The sequence below is a fragment of the Lithobates pipiens genome, unplaced genomic scaffold, assembly GCF_037356315.1.
Source record: "Lithobates pipiens isolate NorthernLeopardFrog02 unplaced genomic scaffold, aLitPip1_a1.2 Scaffold_1, whole genome shotgun sequence".
Taxonomy (NCBI): domain Eukaryota; kingdom Metazoa; phylum Chordata; class Amphibia; order Anura; family Ranidae; genus Lithobates; species Lithobates pipiens.
This window is the reverse complement of record NW_027507685.1, coordinates 7,152,359-7,177,791: the sequence shown is the minus strand read 5'-3', so window position 1 is coordinate 7,177,791 and position 25,433 is coordinate 7,152,359. Positions and strand designations below refer to the sequence as shown.

At 43.1% G+C, this 25,433-nt stretch overlaps 1 protein-coding gene across 2 annotated transcripts in view; it reads right to left on the bottom strand.

Moving 5' to 3' along the window:
* The window catches only part of CUL4B (cullin 4B), a 66,903-nt gene that overhangs the window by 5,434 nt on the left and 36,036 nt on the right, over positions 1-25,433 (bottom strand). For both annotated transcript variants that reach the window (XM_077477027.1, XM_077477115.1), the window contains exons 14-20: positions 24,719-24,829; positions 21,887-21,972; positions 21,681-21,788; positions 18,098-18,211; positions 15,199-15,304; positions 14,929-15,101; positions 8,493-8,645 (exon numbers count right to left, since the gene is read on the bottom strand). In XM_077477027.1, the coding sequence (XP_077333153.1) occupies positions 8,493-8,645; positions 14,929-15,101; positions 15,199-15,304; positions 18,098-18,211; positions 21,681-21,788; positions 21,887-21,972; positions 24,719-24,829 (851 nt within the window). The remainder of the gene's footprint in view (positions 1-8,492; positions 8,646-14,928; positions 15,102-15,198; positions 15,305-18,097; positions 18,212-21,680; positions 21,789-21,886; positions 21,973-24,718; positions 24,830-25,433) is intronic.

Genomic DNA, 25,433 nt, shown 5'->3' with positions numbered 1-25,433 from the left:
GCTTTCCCACTGAAGAACCCCAGTCTTCCTTCCACTGGAAGGCCACATTTTTTAAAATTAGTTTATTAAGGCGTCTCACAAACATGTCAAGACATCATCGGAAGTGAATGTCTTCAAATCAAGCAAAAGGGCAGTAAAACTGTGCATAGTGCATAGGCAGAAAATAAAATGTCAGTACAGTTGAAACAGCTCAGCGCCGACTCCCCTTCTAAAATCGCTGGTTTGCTCACTGATGACGGTCTAAAAGGATGAAAATTTCTACTGTACCAAGGGACCTTTTTCTTCATGGGGAAAGCCTACTTGTCAGCTGTGAGATCTAAGACCGTTTCTAATTCCAGACCAAAAGACCCTGAAAAGCTTTACTTTAGAGGTTGAATGCCCACAACACATCGTTAACCATAGTGCCCTACCAGCGGAATTTGTAAGGGCAGAGGATCTGGCAAACATATGAATTAACTCAGCAAGGGCATCTGCGATATACCCTACAGCTTTGAGGGCACCAAAATCCCATCTCAAGGGAGACCACCATTTATAGGATTTTTATATTTTTTATTCTTTAAACTGACCTTGCAAGTACTGCAGATTCCTAGCTACAACCAGAGTTCATATCCAGCTTTGACATTTGATTAAACCGATTCCCACAAATTAAGCAGAGAATCAATTCTTGTCAATAGCATTTTTAAAGATCCCCAAATCCTCAAATGCTAGGTCTGTATTTTTATAGACTTGCAAAAAAGCTGCATCTAGCTTTTGGTTGCTTACTCCAAACATTATAGGCTTGCCTTCATAAAAAATAAACCTCCTTTAACCAGTTGCCGACCGCCGCACGACGATGTACGTCGACAGCATGGCACGGGCAGGGATATTGGCGTACATGTACGTCCCTTGCCTCCCGCGGGTCGGGGGCCCGATCGGGCCCCCGCCCGGTGCCTGCGGCGGTCGGTTTTCGTCCGGGAGCGATCCGGGACGAGGGGGCAGCCATTCATTCATGGCCACCCCCACGCGATCGCTCCCGACGAATAGGAATCCCCCGTGACATCACTTCCTCTCCTGAAATGTAAACACAGGAGAGGAAGTGATGTATTCTCTCCTCCGTGTCGGTATTTTTCGTTCCGACACGGAGGAGAGCGGATCGGTGAGTTGCACCAACACTCTACACACACAGTAGAACATGCCAGGCACACTCACACCCCCCCGATCACCCCCCCCCAATTACCCCTGCCCCCCAGTCACAGTGACACCAATGTCATTTTTTTTTTTTTTTTTTTTTTTTTTTTTGCATTGGTGTCATTTGTGACTGTAATAACTGTTAGGGCAGTTAGGGTTAGCCCCCTTTAGTTCTAATGTACCCCCCTAACCCCCCCAATAAAGGTTTAACCCCGTGATCACCCCCCGTCGCCAGTGTCACTAAGGCTGGGTTCACATTGCAGCGGTTTATGAGAACGAATGTGATTCGCACCGCACTGCAGTGCAAATCACATCCGATCTCTGTGCGATTCGAGTTCAGCCATTCGCCGCACCCGCCGCACCCGCCGCAAATTCGCACGGGACCCTTTTTTTGGCCCGCAGCAGAATCGGATTGCATGGGTGTTCACACCATGCGATCCGAGTTTGCAGATCGCACTGCGATATGCGAACTGATCTGGGGGTGTCAGTAACATTTCACTGACACTCCCAGCAGTCCGCATAGGGCAGTGTGAACTGCCGCCGGGAGGCATGCGATGCGGGAACCCGCCGCGGATTCGCGGCGTTTCCGCATCGCTCCAGTGTGAACCCAGCCTAATAAGCGATCATTTTTCTGATCGCCGTATTAGTGTCACAGGTGACGCTAGTTAGGCAGGTATTTAGGTTCGCCGCAGCTTTTTATAGCGCCAGGGACCCCCATATACTACCGCAAAAAGCCCCCTGATTGCCCCCTAGTTGTGGTCCCTCCTTCTTTTTTATATTTTTGTTTTTTATTTGTAATCTCAAACTCTCCCTACAGCGGTCCTCCCCGGGATACTAAAAGACCGGGGGAGGCCCGCTGAGCAAGAGTGTAACCTAGCAAAAGGGACAGGCCAGTAAAAGAGAAAAAGAAAAAAAAAAAAAAAAGGGGGGGGAAGGGAGAAGGGGGGGAAGAGGGTAGGTAAGAAGGATTCTGCAACAATATCCCGAAAAGGCCCTCACTCAGCGCTCCTGAGAGCACGACCTTCAGTGGAATACCTGAAAGCATTCCATGCCTGCCATGTCTTAGAGTACGCTTCCTGTCGGTGTTGGCTGGTGAGGATCAGGTCCTCCAGCCTGCTAATATCATCTACTTTGTGTAGCCATTGAGCGACAGTCGGCGGGTTAGGGGATTTCCAGTTGAGAGGTATGCACGCCTTAGCAGCATCCAGTAAGTGTCGTATCACGGATCTGCCATATTTCCGGGCAGGAATATCCGTCATATGAAAAAGAAAATAGGCAGGTGAAAACGGCACCTCCCTGTCGGTGAATGTCTGGGTAATGCGCCACACCTCTCTCCAGAAATTATGTAATCGGGGGCAGGACCAGAATATATGCAGGAGGGTACCTTCTTCTAAGTGGCACCTCCAGCATCTGTCCGAGGTCGTCGGGAAGATCTTGTGCAGGAGAGCGGGAGTTCTATACCAGCGGGAGATAATTTTAAAATTTGTTTCCTGTTGTCCAGTGCATAGTGAGGATTTGTGGGTGTAATTGATTATTTGTCGCTTCTGACTGTCTGTGAAAGTGACCGCAAGGTCTTTTTCCCACTTGGCAAGATATGGGGGCTGGAAATCCCTTGGGGGTTCAATCAACATTTCATATGCCATAGACAATGTGTGGGCGAGGGTCCCGGTCTCTGTGCAGAGCTTCTCCAGGCAGGTAAAGGGTCTCTGTGAGTCAGTGGGTGGCGGCGGCATACTCTGGAGAAAGTGGGATAGTTGGGAGGCCCGTAAAAAGTCAAGGCGGTATGGGCCCCCCGGGTCTGTCAAGTCCGCGAGCGTCTTCCATCTACCCAGTTGACTAAAATGGGACGCTTGGGAGAGACCCTGTCTACAAAGGTCTCGGAAACACTTGTCTCTGAGACCAGGAGTGAAATTCGGGTGACCGATCACAGGCCGCACCGGCGCGTCAGGTGTCGACAGGTCCGGGTCAGTTAAAAGGAGTGAGCAAATCTTTGCAGTATTGCCTATCAGTGGGTGGCGTCTAAGCTCAATAGGTAAGTCTCCGTAGCACCACGGGCTGCCCGTCAATGGAATGTCAGATTGGTCCTGTTCTAACTGCGTCCAAAGTTTGGTGTCCTTATGGCGGCACCAGTCTAGAAGTCTACTGAGATGGGCAGCGTAATAGTATTTCCGAATCTCCGGCATCGCCAAACCCCCCCGATGCTTAGGGTTGGAAAGCATACTCCTGGGTAGACGTGGATGCTTGCCCGCCCACAAAAAGCGGGTGAAAAGTGAATGAACCTGCCCGAAAAAGGCCCTGGGTATGTGGATCGGAAGGGCCTGGAGTAGATAGAGAAATTTTGGCAGGATCGACATTTTAAGAATATTACATCTGCCCAGCCAGGAGTGCATTCCGCCCACCCAGTCATCCAAAAGCTTTTGTACGGTTTTCAGTAAGGGGGGAAAATTAAGTTTAAAAAGTTGCGAAATGGAAGGGGGAATAAAGGTGCCCAGATACTTCAGGGCAGTATCTGACCATTTCAGCGCAAAAGAGGTCTTTAGACGCTGCAAACGTGCGGGTGGTATCCCCACGCCCATAGCTTCGGATTTCGAAAAATTTATCCGCAGATTAGAAAGTTGGCCGTAAGCATGAAATTCCTGCAAAAGGGTCTTAAGGGATGTCTCAGGTTCTGCCAAGGAGAACATAAGGTCATCGGCATAAGCAGACACCTTATGCCTAGTCCCCCCGATCCCTATTCCCTTAATTGCCACGTTACTACGAACATGGCACAGAAAGGGCTCCAAGGTCAGTGCGAACAGTAAGGGGGACAGGGGGCAGCCCTGACGCGTACCGTTCGTAATAGGAAACACGTCAGAGAGCATCCCGTTTACCCGTACCCTCGCCGTTGGCCCCGAGTAGGCTGCTGAGATCCAGCGTATCATTTTGTCTCCGAGGCCTACATGTTTAAGGGTGGCAAACATAAAGGACCACTCAACCCTATCGAATGCCTTCTCGGCATCTGTGCCAAGAAACACACTCGGGGTCCGGGTCTTGGAAGCTATATGGACCAGGTTAAGGACCTTCGTAGTGTTGTCCCTTGCCTCTCTAGACGGGACAAAACCCACCTGATCCAGATGGATCAACTGAGGAAGATATTGTTGTAGCCTCGTGCCCAGAACTTTAGTAAAAAGCTTCAGGTCTGAGTTCAGGAGGGAGATCGGGCGGTAGCTCCCGCACTGAGATAGGTCCTTGCCTTCCTTGGGGATAACCGAGATATGCGCCCGCAGAGTAGTGTCGTGAAGTCTGGTCCCCGTCCCCAGCCCATTAAAGAGGTCTACTAAAGGGCCCCCCAAGGTCGGCAACAGGGTTTTGTAGTAAGCGAGAGTCAGCCCGTCAGGGCCCGGCGCTTTACCCGGTTTCGTACTCTTCAAGGCTGCTTGGATTTCCGACAACGTAATGGGCTCCTCCAGAGTGGCACTCGCCTCCGGAGACAGGGATGACATTTTGGACTCAGTCAGATATTGCGAGACGACGGAGGGCGACGGCGGCAAACCGGATAGGTTGTACAGAGAACTGTAATAGTCCCTGAACTCCTGTGAGATCTGCAGGGGAAGCGACCGTTTTTGTCCCGCCGGGGTCACAATCTCGGGAACGTAGGAAGCCAAACGCTGTGCTTTCAAAGTCTGAGCGAGGTGTCGCCCGCATTTATTACCCGACTCGTATACCGTCCGTCTACATCTCTGCAGCGCAGCCTTAGTTAACCCTTTCACCAGTGATCACCATATAACTGTTACAGGTGACGCTGGTTGGTTAGTTATTTTTTTATAGTTTCAGGGCACCCGCCATTTATTACCTAATAAAGGTTTAACCCCCTGATCACCCGGCGGGTGTCATTTGTGACTAATAACTGTTAGGGCAGTTAGGGTTAGCCCCCTTTAGTTCTAAGGTACCCCCCTAACCCCCCCAATAAAGGTTTAACCCCGTGATCACCCCCCGTCGCCAGTGTCACTAAGGCTGGGTTCACATTGCAGCGGTTTATGAGAACGGATGTGATTCGCACCGCACTGCAAATCACATCCGATCTCTGTGCGATTCGAGTTCAGCTATACAGATAGTATGGCTGAATTCGTGTCGCAGCCGCCGCAAACTCGCACGGGACCCTTTTTTTGGTCCGCAGCAGAATCGGATCGCATGGGTGTTCACACCATGCGATCCAAGTTTGCAGATCGCACTGCGATATGCGAACTGATCTGGGGGTGTCATTAACATTTCACTGACACTCCCAGCAGTTCGCATAGGGCAGTGTGAACTGCCGCCGGGAGGCATGCGATGCGGGAACCCGCCGCGCATTCGTGGCGTTCCCGCATCGCTCCAGTGTGAACCCAGCCTAATAAGCGATCGTTTTTCTGATCACTGTATTAGTGTCACAGGTGACGCTAGTTAGGCAGGTAGGTATTTAGGTTCGCCGCAGCTTTTTATAGCGCCAGGGACCCCCATATACTACCGCATAAAGCCCCCTGATTGCCCCCTAGTTAACCCTTTCACCAGTGATCACCATATAACTGTTACAGGTGACGCTGGTTGGTTAGTTATTTTTTTATAGTTTCAGGGCACCCGCCATTTATTACCTAGTCTCACTAGTGTACCCCTAAATTTAGGGGTGTCTACTTTCCAAAATGGGGTCATTTGTGGGGGTTTTGTGCCATCTTGGCATTTTATGGCCTTCAAAACTGTAATAGGTAGTGAGAAGTGAACTCAAAAATTTACGCCCTTAGAAAGCCTGAAGGCGGTGCTTGGTTTTTGGGGCCCCGTACGCGGCTAGGCTCCCAAAAAGTCCCACATATGTGGTATTCCCGTACTCAGGAGAAGCAGCAGAATTTATTTTGGGGTGTCATTTCACATATGCCCATAGCATGTGTGAGCAATATATCATTTAGTGACAACTTTGTGTAAAAAAAAAAAAATTTTTTTTTTGTCATTATTCAATCGCTTGAGGCAAAAAAATAAAATATTCAATGGGCTCAACATGCCTCTTATCAATTTCCTTAGGGGGTCTACTTTCCAAAATGGGGTCATTTGGGGGGGTTTTGTACTGCCCTGCCAATTTAGCACCTCAAGAAATGAGATAGTCGTAAACTAAAAGCTGTGTAAATTCCAGAAAACGTACCTTAGTTTGTAGATGTGACAACTTTTGCGCAAACCAATAAATATACAATTATTGACTTTTTTTTTTTACCAAAGACATGTGGCTGAATACATTTTGGCCTAAATGTATGACTAAAATTGAGTTTATTGGATTTTTCTAATAACAAAAAGTAGAAAATATCATTTTTTTTCAAAATTTGCGGTCTTTTTACGTTTATATCGCAAAAAATAAAAATCGCAGAGGCAATCAAATACCATCAAAAGAAAGCTCTATTTGTGGGAAGAAAAGGACGCAAATTTTGTTTGGGTACAACATTGCATGACCGCGCAATTACCAGTTAAAGCAGCGCAGTGCCAAAGTGTAAAAAGACCTCTGGTCATTTACCAGCAAAATGGTCCGGTCTGAAAGTGGTTAAAGAGACATGGAAAAGAAAAGGCTTTCCTTCTGGTTACTATCATCCTCTTGACAGCGTCAGACAGGACCTTATGTACCTTTTGGGGACGGTGTTATTTGGGTGGTCACCAAAACGAGAAAATCAATAACAAAAAAAAAAAAAAAAAAAACACACCCCCCACAGTGGATGGAGCTTTACTCTCAGGTGCCGTCCCAAAAGATGATTTAGGAAAAAAGGTGTTATAAAAAATAAAAATAAAAACAAACAATATCAGAAAAGAAAGCATTGTTAGTAATTCATATATATTTTTATCTCAAGTACATTGTTAAGACAAAGTTATTGCCAAATAAGCAAGATCTTAACAGAAATGTAAAAAACTGCTCTGGTACATACGGGTTGTACAGGTGTGAGCTGAGAGATTAGGGTACGTGTTCTTCTCTATTAGACCCCTTTCACACTGCGGTGTTTTTCAGGTGCTTTAGCATTAAAAATGTGCCTGAAAGAAGCCTCATCTGCAATCCCAATGTGAAAGCCCGAGTGCTTTCACGCTGAGGCGCTGCGCTGGCAGGGGGTCCAAAAAAATAATAAAAAATAAGTCCTGCAAGAAGCTGCTTGCAGGACTTTGACGCCCTGCCAGCACATCGCCTCAGTGTGAAAGCAGTCGACAGATTGTATTTGCTAGACTTCATAACTGTATTGCTCATGTAAAAAATAAAATAAAATAAAAGCGCTTAAAAAAATAATAAAAAAAAATAAATAAAAAAAAAAGTGTGACTGTTTTGAGCTACCATGAAAAAGGACAACGAAACTGGCTTGGATTGGCAATGCAGTCCCATGTCTTTGCATCTATAAAATGTGTCCTCTTACATAAGCGTTTCAACCAAGGAGCACCCAGAACTTTTTTTTTCTGAATTTCCTTTGAACTGCAATTATCTACAAGAAATTATTAATGATAGGAATACTCCCCTATAACATAACCAGTTTTAAAAAAGCAGTTTTAGGAAATGCTCTCCAAATGGTAACAGATCTTTGCTCAAAAAACAAAAAAGACACACTTATAAAACACACACAATGCAAAATATTGGGCCTCTGGGTTTTTTGTAGCAGTCTGAGCCCTGTTTTTTTTGTTTATTTCCTGAGTGTCATAAGTAGCGAGCATAAATCTCCCCAGTGAAGTTACAAACAATATTAAATAGGATCCCTATCCCTTTCCCATTGTACCTTTTCAAAACTGAATTAGAGCAGAGTTCCACCCAAAAATGGAACTTCCCTTTTTTGGGAATCCCCCCCGGTGTCACATTTGGCACCTTTGAGGGGGGAGCAGATACTACAGGTATTGTGCTCCCAACTTCCAGGCATAGATAGCTGAGCCATCCGCGGGTATCTACGCCACTTACAGCACCTTCACCACCCCCCTCGCAGTCTTCTGGGAGACACACAGGTCCCAGAAGACAGCAGGGACCAGTGGGGTCGCGCATGCACAGAAGGGAACCAGGAAGTGAAGCCACAAGGCTTCACTTCGATTCCCTTACCAAAGATGGTGGCACCTCCACCCGAGGGACGGTTCGGCCTCAGTTGCCGACATCGGGGGCATTCTGGACAGGTAAGTGTCCTTATTTTAAAAGTCAGCAGCTGCAGTATTTGAAATTTAGGCTGAACTCTGCTTTAACTTTGTGTTGCACACACTCTAGGCAGGAGCAAAGGAACAGAAAGGACCAAAGATCAAACTTAAAATATCAAACATTCTAATTAAAATTCTACAAGGCCTGCAGCTACAGTAGGGTTCATTCCATTACAAATACCAACCTTTACTGGAAATTTAAGCTGGTTGTACACCTCTGACACCAAGAGATTGTGGCCAAGTGTTTTCCTCATCTTCATGATTCTAACAATGGCTGCGTCAATTTGGTATTGCCGGTCTTGAAATACTCGCTCTGTAGTGCTGGCTTGTTCTTCCACCTTGAAAGTGCAAAAAATATCAATGAATGCGCAAAAGGCAGCCATCTGTATTAGTGTGTCATGTTAACACCAATATAATGACGATATACTATCTGTGAACCACACAGACTTTTGAACAAAGATGATCACCAAATCTAAAATTGTCTTGAGCACCCACACACTAAGTTAGTGGTCTTTGGTAAATTTAGGTTTAAAATTTTAACTCAAAATAAAATCAAAAACCAACATCTGCCATCTGTGCCAACACACATCCCTATGATCAGTTTAAATACTTCCTTTTGGCCAGCTTGGTAAAAATAATTCTTCCAATGCCAGAAAAGTATGGCTTCTGGGGTTGCTGTTGAACACTATTATTTGCTACATACAGTAAGTACTTTTGTCTTCCTGCAGGGGCATGAGCGACTTCTCCTCTACAGCTGCCTCAGCCACTCAGAATAGCTATGTATTTATTTCAGTGAATACAAGATGTTCTCCGATTGGCCATGATGGACAAAGCATGCAGAAAATATCCCCATCTCCACCAAGCTGCCATAAATTAAGTATTTAAAGAGACAGAAAACCTGAAGTTCTTCTTTAACCACGTTATAAGACCAGACTGTTTCACCCCCCTTCCAGTCTAGGCTATTTTTCAGTTTTCTCCACTTTCACACTTTGAACGACAACTACTTAATCATTTAACACTATGCCCAAGTTTTGAGACAGATGAACCTTTTTTTTCTGGTGGTATTTACTCACCACCCTCCCACAAATGACCCCTTTTGGAAAGTAGACATGCCAAGGTAATAAGTAAAAGGCATGGTAAGTTTTTTGAAATTGTAATTTTTTGGTCACACTTTTTGGACAATGGGGAAATTTTTTTTTTTTTTTTTTGCACAAAGTTCTCATTTTAACAAGTTATTTCTCACACCCAGCATGGACATAATTACATCCCAAAAAACATTCTGCTACGTTTCCCAAAAATGGGGATACCACATACGTGAGACTATTTCACAGCCTAGATGCATAGAGGGCCAAAAATCCAAGGACACCTTTGGACTTTCATGGGGTGTAAAATTACACATCTCATTTCCTGACTACCCATCACATTTCTTAAATCCCTGAAGTGCCAGGACAGGAGAAACATCCACAAAACGGCCACATTTTCAAAAGCAAAACACCCAGGTATTTTCTGAAAAGCATAGGAGTCTTAATGTTTTTTTGCTAAAAGTTTTTGGAAAATGTGCAAAGAAAATCATTTAACACAAAGGTAGTCAATTAATAAGATATTTCTCACACACAAGATATGCATACTTAAAATTGCACCCCAAAACACATTCTGTTATTCCTCCAGAATACAGAAATACCATGTGTGTGACTTTTTCAAAGCCTAGCCACATAAAGAGGCCCGAAATCATAGAAGCACCTTTAGGTATAGTAAGGTCATATTATGCATTCAATTTCCTGACTACCCATCATATTTATGGACACCGTGACTGACTAAACTATTAGGGCTCATTCACATAAAAGGTTGGGGTGGTAAAACCTTGCAGTTAAGCCACGGTTTTACAGTTCCCCAATTGATATACCTCTATGAAGTATAGTACATGTAGCTCAGTCTCCCTCATGCATAGCATTCCTGAAAGTTCCCTCATTAAAATATTCAAGGGAGCAAGTCAAAACATAAAACTGCAGCCTGCAGATATAGATGTCAAAAAATGTATTAATTGGATTGACTTGCTGCTTTACCTTCTCCAGATGGTTCCAGTTACTAGTCCCTTATATGCAGTTTGCTCAATGGTTGATGGCTATGTTTTCGCCACAATTAGATAGCTCAGGTACTTTCCACTCTACGGTCCCAGTAGCCGATATGTTCTGACAAGTTGTGGTGAACAGTATAAGCCGCCCACCCCCCCCTTCTTTCCCTTTTCCCTTACCCCCTCCCCATTTCTTCTCTATTTCTTTCTTTTCTATACTTCCATTACTATCTTTCCCTTACTTGCTGTTCTTACTTCTAAATCTGTCTCACAGCGCACTCAGGCTGCCCAGTGGCAATCTCTGACCAGTAGTGGGTCTTTCAATCCCCATTCGAAAGCAGCCCAGATTCATCTGATATTTGTGTTAGAGTTTTGTCTGACTTTCCATGTGCTATGTGGTTATCCGACATAGGTGCCCCATCGAACACATGAACTCTGTCCGCCCCTACACCCCCTTAGTTATGCTCTATGGAGTGCGGCTGTGTGTTAACCACCTTCAGACCGGGCCATTTTGCTGGTAAATGACCAGAGGTCTTTTTACAATTTGGCACTGCGCTGCTTTAACTGGTAATTGCGCGGTCATGCAATGTTGTACCCAAACAAAATTTGCGTCCTTTTCTTCCCACAAATAGAGCTTTCTTTTGATGGTATTTGATTGCCTCTGCGATTTTTATTTTTTGCGATATAAACGTAAAAAGACCGCAAATTTTGAAAAAAAATGATATTTTCTACTTTTTGTTATTAGAAAAATCCAATAAACTCAATTTTAGTCATACATTTAGGCCAAAATGTATTCAGCCACATGTCTTTGGTAAAAAAAAAAGTCAATAATTGTATATTTATTGGTTTGCGCAAAAGTTGTCACATCTACAAACTAAGGTACGTTTTCTGGAATTTACGCAGCTTTTAGTTTACGACTGCCTATCTCATTTCTTGAGGTGCTAAAATGGCAGGGCAGTACAAAACCCCCCCAAATGACCCCATTTTGGAAAGTAGACACCCTAAGGAAATTAATAAGTGGCATGTTGAGCCCATTGAATATTTTATTTTTTTGCCTCAAGCGATTGAATAATGACAAAAAATAATTTTTTTTTTTTTTTTTTTTTTTTTACACAAAGTTGTCACTAAATGATATATTGCTCACACATGCTATGGGTATATGTGAAATGACACCCCAAAATAAATTCTGCTGCTTCTCCTGAGTACGGGGATACCACATATGTGGGACTTTTTGGGAGCCTAGCCGCGTACGGGGCCCCGAAAACCAAGCACCGCCTTCAGGCTTTCTAAGGGCGTAAATTTTTGATTTCACTTCTCACTACCTATTACAGTTTTGAAGGCCATAAAATGCCAAGATGGCACAAAACCCCCACAAATGACCCCATTTTAGAAAGTAGACACCCCAAGCTATTTGCTGAGAGGCATTTTGAGTCCATGGAATATTTTATATTTTGCCACAAGTTGCGGGAAAATTACAAACTTTTTTTTTTTCCACAAAGTTGTCACTAAATGATATAGTGCTCACGCATGCCATGGGCATATGTGAAATGACACCCCAAAATAAATTCTGCTGCTTCTCCTGAGTACGGGGATACCACATATGTGGGACTTTTTGGGAGCCTAGCCGCGTACGAGGCCCCGAAAACCAAGCACCGCCTTCAGGCTTTCTAAGGGCGTTACAGTTTTGAAGGCCATAAAATGCCAAGATGGCACAAACCCCCCCCCCCAAATGACCCCATTTTGGAAAGTAGACACCCCTAAATTTAGGGGTACACTAGTGAGACTAGGCAATAAATGGCGGGTGCCCTGAAACTATAAAAAAAATAACTAACCAACCAGCGTCACCTGTAACAGTTATATGGTGATCACTGGTGAAAGGGTTAACTAGGGGGCAATCAGGGGGCTTTATGCGGTAGTATATGGGGGTCCCTGGCGCTATAAAAAGCTGCGGCGAACCTAAATACCTACCTGCCTAACTAGCGTCACCTGTGACACTAATACAGCGATCAGAAAAACGATCACTTATTAGGCTGGGTTCACACTGGAGCGATGTGGGAACGCCACGAATGCGCGGCGGGTTCCCGCATCACATGCCTCCCGGCGGCAGTTCACACTGCCCTATGCGAACTGCTGGGAGTGTCAGTGAAATGTTAATGACACCCCCAGATCAGTTCGCATATCGCAGTGCGATCTGCAAACTCGGATCGCATGGTGTGAACACCCATGCGATCCGATTCTGCTGCGGACCAAAAAAAGGGTCCCGTGCGAGTTTGCGGCAGGTGCGGCGGGTGCGACACGAATTCAGCCATACTATCTGTATGGCTGAACTCGAATCGCACAGAGATCGGATGTGATTTGCACTGCAGTGCGGTTCGAATCACATTCGTTCTCATAAACCGCTGCAATGTGAACCCAGCCTTAGTGACACTGGCGAGGGGGGGTGATCACTGGGTTAAACCTTTATTGGGGGGGTTAGGGGGGCACATTAGAACTAAAGGGGGCTAACCCTAACTGCCCTAACAGTTATTACAGTCACAAATGACACCAATGCAAAAAAAAAAAAATGCAATTGGTGTCACTGTGACTGGGGGGGGGCAGGGGTAATTGGGGGGTGATCGGGGGGTAAAGGGGGGGTGTGAGTGTGCCTGGCATGTTCTACTGTGTAGTGTAGTGCTTGTGCAACTCACCGATGCTCTCTCCTCGGTGCCGGAACGAAAAATACCGACACGGAGGAGAGAATACATCACTTCCTCTCCTGTGTTTACATTACAGGAGAGGAAGTGATGTCACGGGACATTTTCATTCGTCGGGAGCGATCGCGAGGGGGTGGCCATGAATGAATGGCCGTCCCCTCGTCCGGGATCGCTCCCGAACGAATACCGACCGCCGCAGGCACCGGGCGGGGGCCCGATCGGGCCCCCGACCCGCGGGCAGGCAAGGACGTACATGTAAGCCCTTATGCCTGCCCGTGCCATTCTGTCTACGTACATCGTCGTGCGGCGGTCGGCAAGTGGTTAAAGCCTGCCTCGCATACTCCTTGATGATTATGGGTCGGACGCTAGCCCAACTTTGTTATGTCTATATGCAACTCTTCACATGTTATTGATATGTTTTTGACAGATCTTTGTCATGCTTGTATTGTCTCACTGATGTGAATTTTCAATAAAACTTTTGTAAAAGAACAGTATAAGCCGGCCGGCTGTGTAACAAGCTGCCAATCCGCCAATGACTTCTGAGTTAATCAATTTTTTTACATCTATATCTGCAGGCTGCAGTTTGTTTTGTTTGCCTCAAAGTTCTCTCATTAGTATATTCAAGAAGGGAGCAAGTCACTCTATATGCATGAGGGAGACTGAGCTACATGTATTACACCTCAAAAAGGTAACACCCATAACAAGCATTTTGCTAAAATGTCTCAAGCTATAGTTTAGTTTATATTGGTCTCTGCAAGGGGCTCTCGTTTCCAGAAACACATTGCTATTTAACAGCACTAGCCCTGTTTTTCATCATCAGCTACAGGAAATTACTTCCATATCATCTACTACTCTTTGTATTTATCTACCGTAACAGTCTGGATGAATATTTTTCCTGAGCAGTATTGTGATATTTTCTTTGACAGGCATTCATCACTGATGTTGATTTATTGCCTTCTGTAGTCCTGTCAAGTTTATTACCATTACACGCGGAGATATACTCTCAATATACCTCTCCATTGGAGAATCTCCATGTGTTACAGCTATTAATCTGGGATATACTGCATCATACAGCAGCCCAATTGGGAACTGTTACAATCGCATCGGAGATTAGGATTTATCCATATTTACGTTCATTACTTGATGATTTAGTAGTATGTCACCCTGAGCAAACACCCGGATTGTTTGTTTTGTGCCATTTCCAATTTTCGATAGATTGAATTCTACATGGATGTCATTCCATAAGATTTTTATAAATTTTTCAATAAATTCTTTATTACACTGCATGGTCATATTTGTGCCTAGCCAGTTCTGTGTGCTTTTTTTCTGCACTAAAATTGCATGCACAGTGTCTTCCATGTATTCCAATGGCTCTAGTTCACAACATGCAGTCAGTCTCTGGTGCAGAAACTGACCGGAACTGACTGTATTGGTGCAGAAAAAAAACAGAACTGCATGGAACTGCACCTAATGCACACCTGTTTGAACAAGGTGTTAAGAGTCGACCCAGGATCAGTTTAACGGGAGGCCAGTCTTGAAAGGCAGCACTCAAAAATGTACAGTTTTGCACAATCTTTGTGCAGCCAGCACATGCCCACACCACCCTATAGAGTTTAGGAATACTCAACATCTGCTATAACTCAGCCAAAGAGCACCTACACTGCAATGTACAGTAGGGGAGTGGCAGAACTCAAAATCAGAGTCTTAACAGCTAGCAGAGGTGGTTTTGAAGTTGTGTAAACCAGCAATCATTAGCAGTACTGACTTTTCAGAACCGTGCTCAGAGTCACATAGTTTGACACTGCTTCTTCCCTAGGCCAGGAACTATACATTGTATAAATGTAATATACAAAATACCGTTTCCTTCATCTGAATCTGATTGATCCTTATTCTGAAGAGCTGATGCCTGAATTCATCATGGAAAGTAAACTTGTCACCATCATCTACATCTTTACTCTTTGGATTCTTAATAAGGACTCTGGCTCTTCCACAAGCCAATGACTGCAGCGTCCGTCTTAATTCACTATCCTCTAAGAAAATAAAGTGCAATAAATTAGTATATAATCATACATAGTATGATTAACATGAAAACTACAAGAAATATCAACATCAGCGAGCATACGTTACCAATGCCAGTTGCTTGTCTAATTTCTTCCAAGCTGAATTCTTCTCCCTCATTGAACATAAGCAATACAAGGGTTTGAAAGAGCGAGACCTGCAGTTCTTTTTTACCCTGTAAAAAAAATTAAAATAAATAAAACCAGCAAAAATCTATAAATGAAAAACAAAATTTATATACGTAATTTTTTTCTATTAGCATGGAAAAGCACATGCAGACCAGAAAGAATAACACGGAGTAAGCAAATTTAGATAAATTCGATATCTTGTATGTAATAGTGCCAACTTCTATAAAGAGAAAACAAAAAAAAAAAAAAAAAAAAAAAGTATGTAAGGTTTCCCTTTATCATAATCTATGCATAATGTGCAAACAAACATTAGCTACATGACAAACATGGTGGGCTACAAAAAGACCACTCTATAGAACAGCTGGTTTTGCTGTCTAATAAGGGCTCAGTCATTGCTCCGATTCTTTCCAGTTCTGTTTACTTTTCAGCTTTTGCTGAAAAAAGTCAACTGTTAACATGTGCAAAGGAGACTAGAGCTCCACTTGATGGCCAAAAAGGACTATATAAAATGAATCTGATTATTATTAATGTAACAGTTTTTTAAAGTTTGAAGTGCAAATAATCTCTCACAAAAGTGAGTATACCCATCTTATTTTTGTAAATATTTTAATACATCTTTTCACATGACAACACTGAAGAAATGACACTTTGCTACAATGTAAAGTAGTGAGTGTACAGCTTGTATAACAGTGTAAATTTGCGGTCCTCAAAATAACTCAACACAGCCATTAATGTCTAAAGCGCTGGCAACAAAAGGGAGTACACCCCAAGTGAAAATGTCCAAATTGGGCCCAATTAGCCATTTTTCCTCCCCGGTGTCATGTGATTCGTGTTGCAAGGTCTCTGGTGTGAATGGGGAACAGGCATGTTAAATCTGTGTTTTCGCTCTCACTCTCATACTGGTCACTGGAAGTTCAACATGGCATCTCATGGCAAAGAACCCTCAGACCATACGCCGCACACTGCATCAAATTGGTCTGCATGGCTGTCGTCCCAGAAGGAAGCCTCTTCTAAAGATGATGCACAAGAAAGCACGCAAAACAGTTTGCTGAAGACAAGCAGACTAAGGACATGGATTACTGGAACCATGTCCTGTGGTCTGAGGAGACCAAGATGAACGAACTTGGTTCCGATGGAGTCAAGCGTATGTGGCAACAACCAGGTGAGGAGAACAAGTGTGTCTTGCCTACAGTCAAGCATGGTGGTGGGAGTGCCATGGTCTGGAATTGCATGAGTGCTGCCGGCACTGGTGAGCTACAGTTCCTTGAGGGAACCATGAATGGTAACATGTACTGACCTATTGAAGCAGAGCATGATCCCCTCCCTTTGGGAGACTGGGCCTCAGGGCAGTATTCCAACAGAACGATCCCAAAAACATACCTCCAAGATGGCCACTGCTTTGCTAAAGAAGCAGACGGTAAAGATGATGGACTGGCCAAGCATGTCTCCAGACTGAAACCCTATTGAACATCTGTGGGGCATCCTCAAAGAAAATGTGGACGAGTGCAAGGTCACCAAAATCCAAGATCCGTGCTGTCAAAATGGAGGAGTGGAAGAGGACTCCAGTGGCAACCTGTGAAGCTCTGGTTAACTCCATGCCCAAGAGGCAGTGCTGGAAAATAATGGTGACACTTTGGGCCCAATTTGGACATTTTCACTTAGGGGCATACACGCTTTTGACATTAATGGCCATGTGTTGCGTTATTTTGTGGGGACAGCAAATTTAGTTATACAAGCTGTACACTCACTACTTTACATTGTAGCAAAGTGTCATTTCTTCAGTGTTGTCACATATAAAGATATTATAAAATATTTACAAAAATGTGAGGGGTGTACTCACTTTTGTGAGATACTGTACATGTGCAAAAGGAAGCATAAAGTAAAAAATAAGAACAGGTATATTAAAAATAGTCCATCAAATCAAAGTTCCAGGATTCAGAAAACACACAAAAAAAAAATGCAAAGACCCTTTAAGGTGTGTCTTGCATAATTATATAGTAGGCGAGGTTGAAAAAAAGATACAAGTCCAATCTATGTCTGCGATATGTCCGTATTACATTTTATATTCCTGTATAAAATGTTGTCCAGGTGCTTATCTAATAGTTTCTTGAAAAGAACAATGCCCCCCCGGCTGAGACCACCGCCTGTGGAAGGGAGTTCCACATCCTCGCCGCTCTAATGCCCCTTTCACACTGGGGCAGGAGCGGCGTTGGCGGTAAAGCGGCGCTATTTTTAGCACCGCTTTACCGTAGTTTTAGCGGCGGTATTCGGGCGCTAGCAAGGCAGTTTTAAACCCCTGCTAGTAGCCGGAAAAGGGTTAAACCGCCCGCAAAGCACTGCTGCCGGAGGTATTGCCGTGCTGCCCCATTGATTTCAATGGGTAGGAGCGGTGAATACACCGCTCCTTCGCCACTCCAAAGATGCTGCTAGCAAGACTTTTTTCACCGTCCTGCTAGCGCACCACTTCAGTGAGTGAAAGGGGCCTTTTTTTTCAGGCGCTATGTTTAGCGCCGTAGAACCGGAAAACCGCCTCAGTGTGAAAGGGGTCTTACAGTAAAGAGAATTTTCTATGTTTTGACAGTTTATTTGGAAACCCTGACGCTTGGTCAATATTACAGAAAGTTCTTGTGCAAAATAAACAAAAAAACAAAACTAACACCTTCACACATAGGTGAAGCAGGTTATATAATAACAATCTCCATGCTATAATTGCCAAGTAGTCTGCAGCAGTAGCAGAAGATTTTTTGAGGAAACAGCTTAGCTGAAAAGTAGGAGGAATCACACAAATGACAAAAGAAAAATATGGATACAGCATTCAGTAACTAATTGTCTCAACCTACCTCATTAAACTCTGCTTTTAAGACACATTGGCCCAGAGTTGACTGCCACTGTAGTTTTCTGCCACTGTGCTTTCCAAGGTAAAAGGTCTTAAAAATCTCCTGAAGCTTCACCATCTAACAAAAGGGGAGAAAAAAAATAAATAAATAAAAAAAGGATGAACCCGAGAATGACTATTAATATATGTAAACCCTAATACTGAACTTCTCTTATTTACTCCCTTTGGTGGGTTTAACATACAATTGAAATTGTCTGTATGTCTGTTTACTACATGCAAAAAAGTCTGGTAATCAGCAATAAAAACACAGTTTAGTTCTTGGGTTTAGATTCAATTTCCCAGCACCACCATTGATCACCGCCATCATGTGTTACTGTTGGATAACTGAAAACCAAGGGCTTCAACAAAGAAGCCGATTTAACAACATATTCACAAACATTTAAGCTCATATTTAAACTGCAGTCAACTACCAAGGAAAAACAATAATATACATAAAAACAAATATGTACAGTGCCAAGATGAAAAAAAAAAAATTATATTATATAAATTATATATATGAAATTATGACTTTCCTTTAAATTCCAGATCTTGGAATACAATACAGGACACCGGCAACATTCATATACCATGGGTTATAGGCACATACCTTCATGTGACTGGACAATGTCAAGCTCCCCAATAACTTTACCCCACTCTGTGAATCCCCAGTTTTGCAGCAAGCTATCCAGAGTTAAAAAAATAAATAAATAAAAAAAAGGGGTGGGAGTGGCCTTGTACTGTATTCCAAAATATTGAATTTACAAGTCAGTCAAAATCATTCTCATCTTAACAGTACAGTAAACAGACAACCTATCCATACATTATAGGATGTCCCCAAACAAGGAATATGAAAGATGGGCAACAATGAGGCAAACAGAACTAAACAGGCTATATGTAATGGTGGATTTTAAAACAACGATGGGAGGTACCAAGGAGAAAACAAACAGGGAATCCCTTTGTCTGATGGGAGCAGTAGCTTTGTGATATACTCAAATGGCTCCGATTATGTCTAGGAAATGTATAGACAATTTCTTTAGATGCAGAGCACACTGAAGAAAGTGCAATGAGGAGGAATGCTGAAACCATCCTTGGAAGAAAGGATGGTCTTGTGCATAAGACAACCTTGTCGTTAAGTATGAGACAGGGCTCATTACAGGAAAGGGTAGCCAGTTCAGAAACATCTGAAAAAACATGATAGTTACCAAAAGGACTACTTTGCCCTTTTTGGAGCATCACTGATGGGTTCAAAGGGTGGATTTTGTAAGGCAGAGAGAACCAACTTAAAGCAGTAGTAAACCGCCAGAAATATAAAAAAACTCCTTGCAGGTTTAAGTCATAATGTACTAGTATGCATCACATACTATCACATTATGGCAGATTTACCTGTACACCGAGCTCTCCAGCACAGCGCGGTTAAGGCTCCTTGGCGCTCGCATTTTTCTCCCGGTCTTCTAGCTGTATGGTTGGGGCCGTGACGTCACTGCCGCACGCCCGCCCTTGGCTCCAGCAAAGAGCTCTGAAGGTCTGGCACAGTATGCCGTCCCTTCAGAGCTCATGCCCCAGTGACGTCATCAGCTGCATGTTGTGTGAATATCTCCTAAACAGGGCAAGTTTAGGAGATATTCACTGTACCTACAGGCAAGCCTTATTATTAGGCAAGACTGTAGGTACAAATTCAAAAGTTGCTGAAGATATCAGTTCCTGTAATTGCCCATCACAACCACCAATCAACCACTCCTGTGCACCATCTGATTCTTCCTGCTGCCCCCATTAACTGAAGCCCTGCAGTCAGGACACGAACATGTGTGGTGCTGTGCAAAAAAAACTGCAGACAGTTCTGCACAGCTCCACACCGCATACCACACGTGCGTTTCAGTGTGGATGAGACACATACAAAATAATGTTTTCTAAGCGTCTTGCAGAGACCTGCGTTTTCCTAATGCAGAAAACTGTCTGCAGATGGTATTAACAAGCCCTTACAGAAAAAAGTACACTTGACTACATTCTAAGACAAATTAACATATTGTGCAGTGACACGTGTTTAATTGCATTGTAAAAATGCCTGTCACCTTAAGGATACACAACTGTTTGCCCCATTCACACGGTGCTGCAGCTTTCTACAAACCAAAAAAATGCAAACATGCTGCATTTTACCACAGGGCACTGTACAGAACCGCAATTCCCAGCACCACAGTACAGCATGATTCTGTACAGCAACATGAAGTGTACTACTGTACACCTCAAATAAAGTTTAGTGAGCAAAAAATTATATATAAAAAAAAAAAAGGGAGTTGAGTGATGTGCTGAAGCCTGCACGGCACTGCCCCCCTACTGTAGCCAGGATGGGCATCTGCGATTTACCTCTCTGGCAGCTCCCTGTGTGCGAGCCAGCCCCAAGACAAAGGTCTAGAAACTTTTATTTCCAAATCTGCAAAGTTAAATCGGTAATCCGAGAGAGAGCAAACACACTTTTACACAGCGCTACATGGGGCTTGAACTTCTGCAGCCCAAGATCTAATTACACTGTCCTTTCCCCTGCCATAATACTGATAAAAGCACATACTTTAGACCTTACCAATTGCAAGAAGGGAGAAAACTGTTTGCAACAGGTAAAACAGATAAAATGAGCTTTAACCTCCCTGGCGGTATGATTATTTCGGATTTTAGGTGCTAAAAGCGGTACAATTATTTTGCATGAAAATTTGGCGTTTTATATTGTAGTCCTGTAATTCTTAGGAATAACTCTTAAATCTGTCCAAACCAGAGTCTAGCAGACATCCCGGGTATAATAAAGTTTGAAAAATTAAATCATAAAATATAATAAATAACTATAAATAATAAAACAATAATAAAAATTATTCAATAATGTAATCAAATCAAAAACACTGAAATTTGCTGAGTTGCAGAATTGTCAGTCATTACTTTTCAGTATTTGATGACGGATCTCCCCACAAATCGCTGTCGCTCAATTCTGCGAGTGATTCCAATTTATTATCGCTATTTTCTAGCTGGTCTAAAACCATTTTTGATGTAAAGGGACAGTTTTGGTTGCTATGGACAATCTCCAGTTTCCAGGCATAAAGAACAGTTTTTATTATATAAAACTGCATGCAGGACACTGGACAGACCACTAGGGACAAAGGGGATGTGAAATATTTACATACAGCAATGTAATCTGTAAGATTACATTATACTGTATGTATAGTGAGTGTTTCACTTTTTGAATTTGGCGCCGATCTCCGTCCCCGTGCGTCGCAACGCTCGCAGGGAACGGAGATCGGCTCCATGATGAATCCAGCGAGACACGGCTCGCTCGTACAGCGGGGGGACATCGCTGGATCCGAGGGAGAAGGTAAGCAAGCGTCCTCCTGGATCCAGCGATGCAGTCCTGAGTCTGGCTCGGGGTTACCGCTAATGGTACAAAAATTCCACCCCGAGCCAGACTTGGGAAGACCGTCAGGGGGGTTAAGTAAATAGGATACAGACATGCTGGGAAACAGCCAGCTAAAACGAAAGTTTAAATGCAACAAATGCATCCAATACATTACCTCAGGAGGTAGGTGAACTTCCATAGGCACATATGTTGGCCAGTAACCCATTGTAAGGATATTCACAGTTAATTCAATATTACCAGGGACATTCTGATTCTGCATGTACTGCAAGAAGAAAAAAAAAAAAAGGTGCAAGCATAACATTTTGCAAATGATTTAACACTAAAATCAATTAACATTGAAGTTTTTCATTGGTGATATACCTGTTTAAAGTGAACCATAATGTCCTTCGACAGTTCCATGTCTTTAAACATCCCCTCAAGCTTGCTGGTAAAGGCAGCTCCACATTCTACACAAAAAATAAAATTACCACAATAATATTTTTTCCATAATTGCATTTACTCAGAACAACCAAATATCACGCAGCTCAACTTCTGTCCATGGTTTATACAAGTTTAACATGCAAACACTAAATTGCAACCTGTCAGGGTTTCTAACCTATGAAGTCTTTATAAGGTATACTTTACCACACATTTTTACTGAGTCACAGACGCATAACTTATAGCAACTGTTGAAGCCATTTATAAATTATATCAAAACTGTTATTCTAGCTGGAAGTGTTAAGAAAAACACAGTCTTGGTACCACAGAAGACCAGATCTGAAGTGAAACTAATAGCAGTACAATAAAGCATTGGAGGCAGGTAGATCAACTCAATTGGAAAAAGTAGCAATTGGCACAGTCAGGTCCGGTACCTACAGGGGGCGACACGACTTGCCGCGCTGCGACCTCAGCGGCGACTTGCAAATGACTTCTGTATAGAAGTCAATGCAAGTCGCCCGAGGTCGCCCAAAAATAGTACAGGAACCTTTTTTCTAAGTCGGAGCGACTTGAGTCGCTCCTATTAGAACGGTTCCGTAGTACAGAACGGGGGCGACTTGTCAGGTCGCAGCACGGCAAGTCGTGTCGCCTCGTGTCGCCCCCTGTGTGAACCGAGCCTCAGGAAAGGTAAAGGAGTTTTTTTTGTTTACTTCCTAAGGATTGTGTATCATATAGTAACTGAATTTGATATTTGTTGAACAGTTTTACAGGAGCCTTTAGCTGTAATTTACCTTCCCCCATTATATTCATAAAGCATACAAAAAAAGTCTGCACAACAACAAAATGGACTGGTTTTCAGGAGTAGTGCGAGTGAGCTTGTGTTGACACAATAGAAAAATAATCAACTAAATTGTTATACCCATGATTACAGTCTAGACCAGTGATGGCGAACCTTGGCACCCCAGATGTTTTGGAACTACATTTCCCATGATGCTCCACTACACTGCAGAGTGCATGAGCATCATGGGAAATGTAGTTCCAAAACATCTGGGGTGCCAAGGTTTGCCATCACTGGTCTAGACCAATGTCTAACAATTTAAAATGTAATCCATTTCCAAATTCTACGTATAGAAATATAGCTTATAAGGACTAAGAGGAGCATTGAGGTTTAAATCAAAGTCAAATTCACCAAAATGTTAAAGCATCCTGTTCACAATGTGTTGCTTCTATCACTTTTTAATGTGTTTCAAAGAAGCATCCCAATACATTTATAAATAAATCATTCTTTGGGTCACATGAATTTGCAGATTTCCCTTAAAATATAGCTAAAGTTGATTTCTTTTATCAACCTTTGTCAGATTTCACTTAGGTGATGGAGTAGTGGCAGATACGATTGTTATGAAACCTCCCACTGTCAGAATACAATAGCGCAGTGGAAAAGTTTCCCCCACCAACACAGACTGTTGATGGGGAACCAAAAAAAAAAAAAGTTCCTTTCCTTTAACCCATGGCTGCATAATCTTTGGCTAGCCTTAGTCCAGTTCTGTTCAATCAGAAGAGATAATTCAAGTGGTCGTAAAGTCACATGTACAGATGGTCCCCTAGCTACAAACATCTGACTTACAGAGGGAGACAACAGGAAGCGAGAGGAAATCTACCCCTAGGAAGGGAAATTAACTCCTGTAACAGTTATTGGAAAAAAGGTAGCTCCACTGAAGCTTTATCACCAAGGCTTGTTTCCACAACCCACATTTTTCAAAATCCATTTGTCTTTGGGACAGAAGGTGAGGTGAAATCTTCGGAACAGAAGCACAGACAGCAAAACAATACAGGGGTGTTAACTCTTCCCTATGCTACTCAAAAAAATTAAAAAATAGTTTGAGTGGCTGGAGCAAAAGAGGGTACCCGTTCCAACTTACAGATTAAAGCTTAAAGCTACAGACCCTATCTTGTTTGTAACCCGTGGACCGGCTGTATTCATTACTTTGATTCGCTCAGTTTTAGGTCCCTGTTCAGTACAGTGTGTGGGTTTTCCTTAACAAAAAAAAACTAATAATAATTACCTTCTTTGCAGAGCCTTGTTGTGGTGTCATGTGACCTCCCTCTGCTTTCCTTCCTGACCTAAGAGAACACAGTGGGAGGGACTGAGATTCCCCCATGATGAATGCAAGCTGGCAGAGAGAGGTCACGTGTCCGCACAGCAGGGCTCTGCAAAGAAGGCATTTAGCATTATAAATTTTAGGGGGGGCTGAGACACACACACACTACTAAACAGGGACCTGAAACAGGAGGATCAAATTAATACATGTTTCTTTACTTTACATGTACTGGAGAGGCCACAGGGAATAGAATTACACAGGTAGGAGGAGACTGGTTTACACACAAAGGAAGGTGGAGATGCTGAGAAGAGAACTGGATGGAGGCATGTAAACTGACAATGTTATCATGGATCAGCAGCCACGATAAATGTGGTCAGTTTAAACAAGAGACAGGAATAGGCAGGATCAACCAGGTATTGTACAGCATAGAAAGGGACAACTCACATGGAAAAAGTAGTGTTATATCTCGTGCCTTAAAAGGGACAAGAGGATTTTATTTTAGGGTTACAACCACTTTAAAAGTTGTCAGATGTGTCTATGCCCATGCACACACCTAAATACTGAAGAGACCATTTCTAGAACAACAACTTTCTTTATTAGAGAAAGTGACTTTTGGTACAGGGAGGAAGGGAAAGGAAGGGAAGGAAGGGAAGGAAGGACTGACAATCATTCTTACCATGCTTAAGTTTAGAAAGCATCGATTTTTCAGCATCCACAGAAGCACTTTTCCCAACCAAGAGCCTTTTAGCCAAGTCTTTTTTATAGAAGGCCTCAAAAACATCTTTTCCTGCAAAACAACACATAAAAAGGGCTTAGTTATACTCTCACATTTAATTGACAGACCCATGCTGTGTGAACATTTCACTTGGGGGTGTAGAACTGTAATTTTATCTCGATTTCAATCTACATTAACCAGATGTGTATTCAGTGTGCTACATGCCCAAACAATCTTCAAGAAGGAAGGAGAGAAGGGCCCGAGAGAAGGGCCCGAGAGAAGGGCCCGCTCTCAAATCCTCTTCTAAAAATATAAACTTGCAGGGCTTCAGTGTATGAAATTAAAGATCATTGATCCCAATTGTATATGAACACATTAATAATGTTATGTCCAAGTCCAAATCAGACAATTACCCCTTTTTAAAAAGGGAAATAAAAATTAGTGCAGCGCTAGACAGAATGTGACTAGAAGTGTGACATCTAGAACTTACCCAAAAAGATAAGATCTAAATATAAATCCACTATGTCTCATGCATGATACTATACCCAACCTCTCATTTATACCACCTTCAAGTGTTTTTGGCATCTAATCTATTTATCTGGATTTTATGCCTCAGATGTCATCTGGAGGCTGCTCCCCTTCACTGCTCTTGTTTGTTTGGACACTTATGCTATTA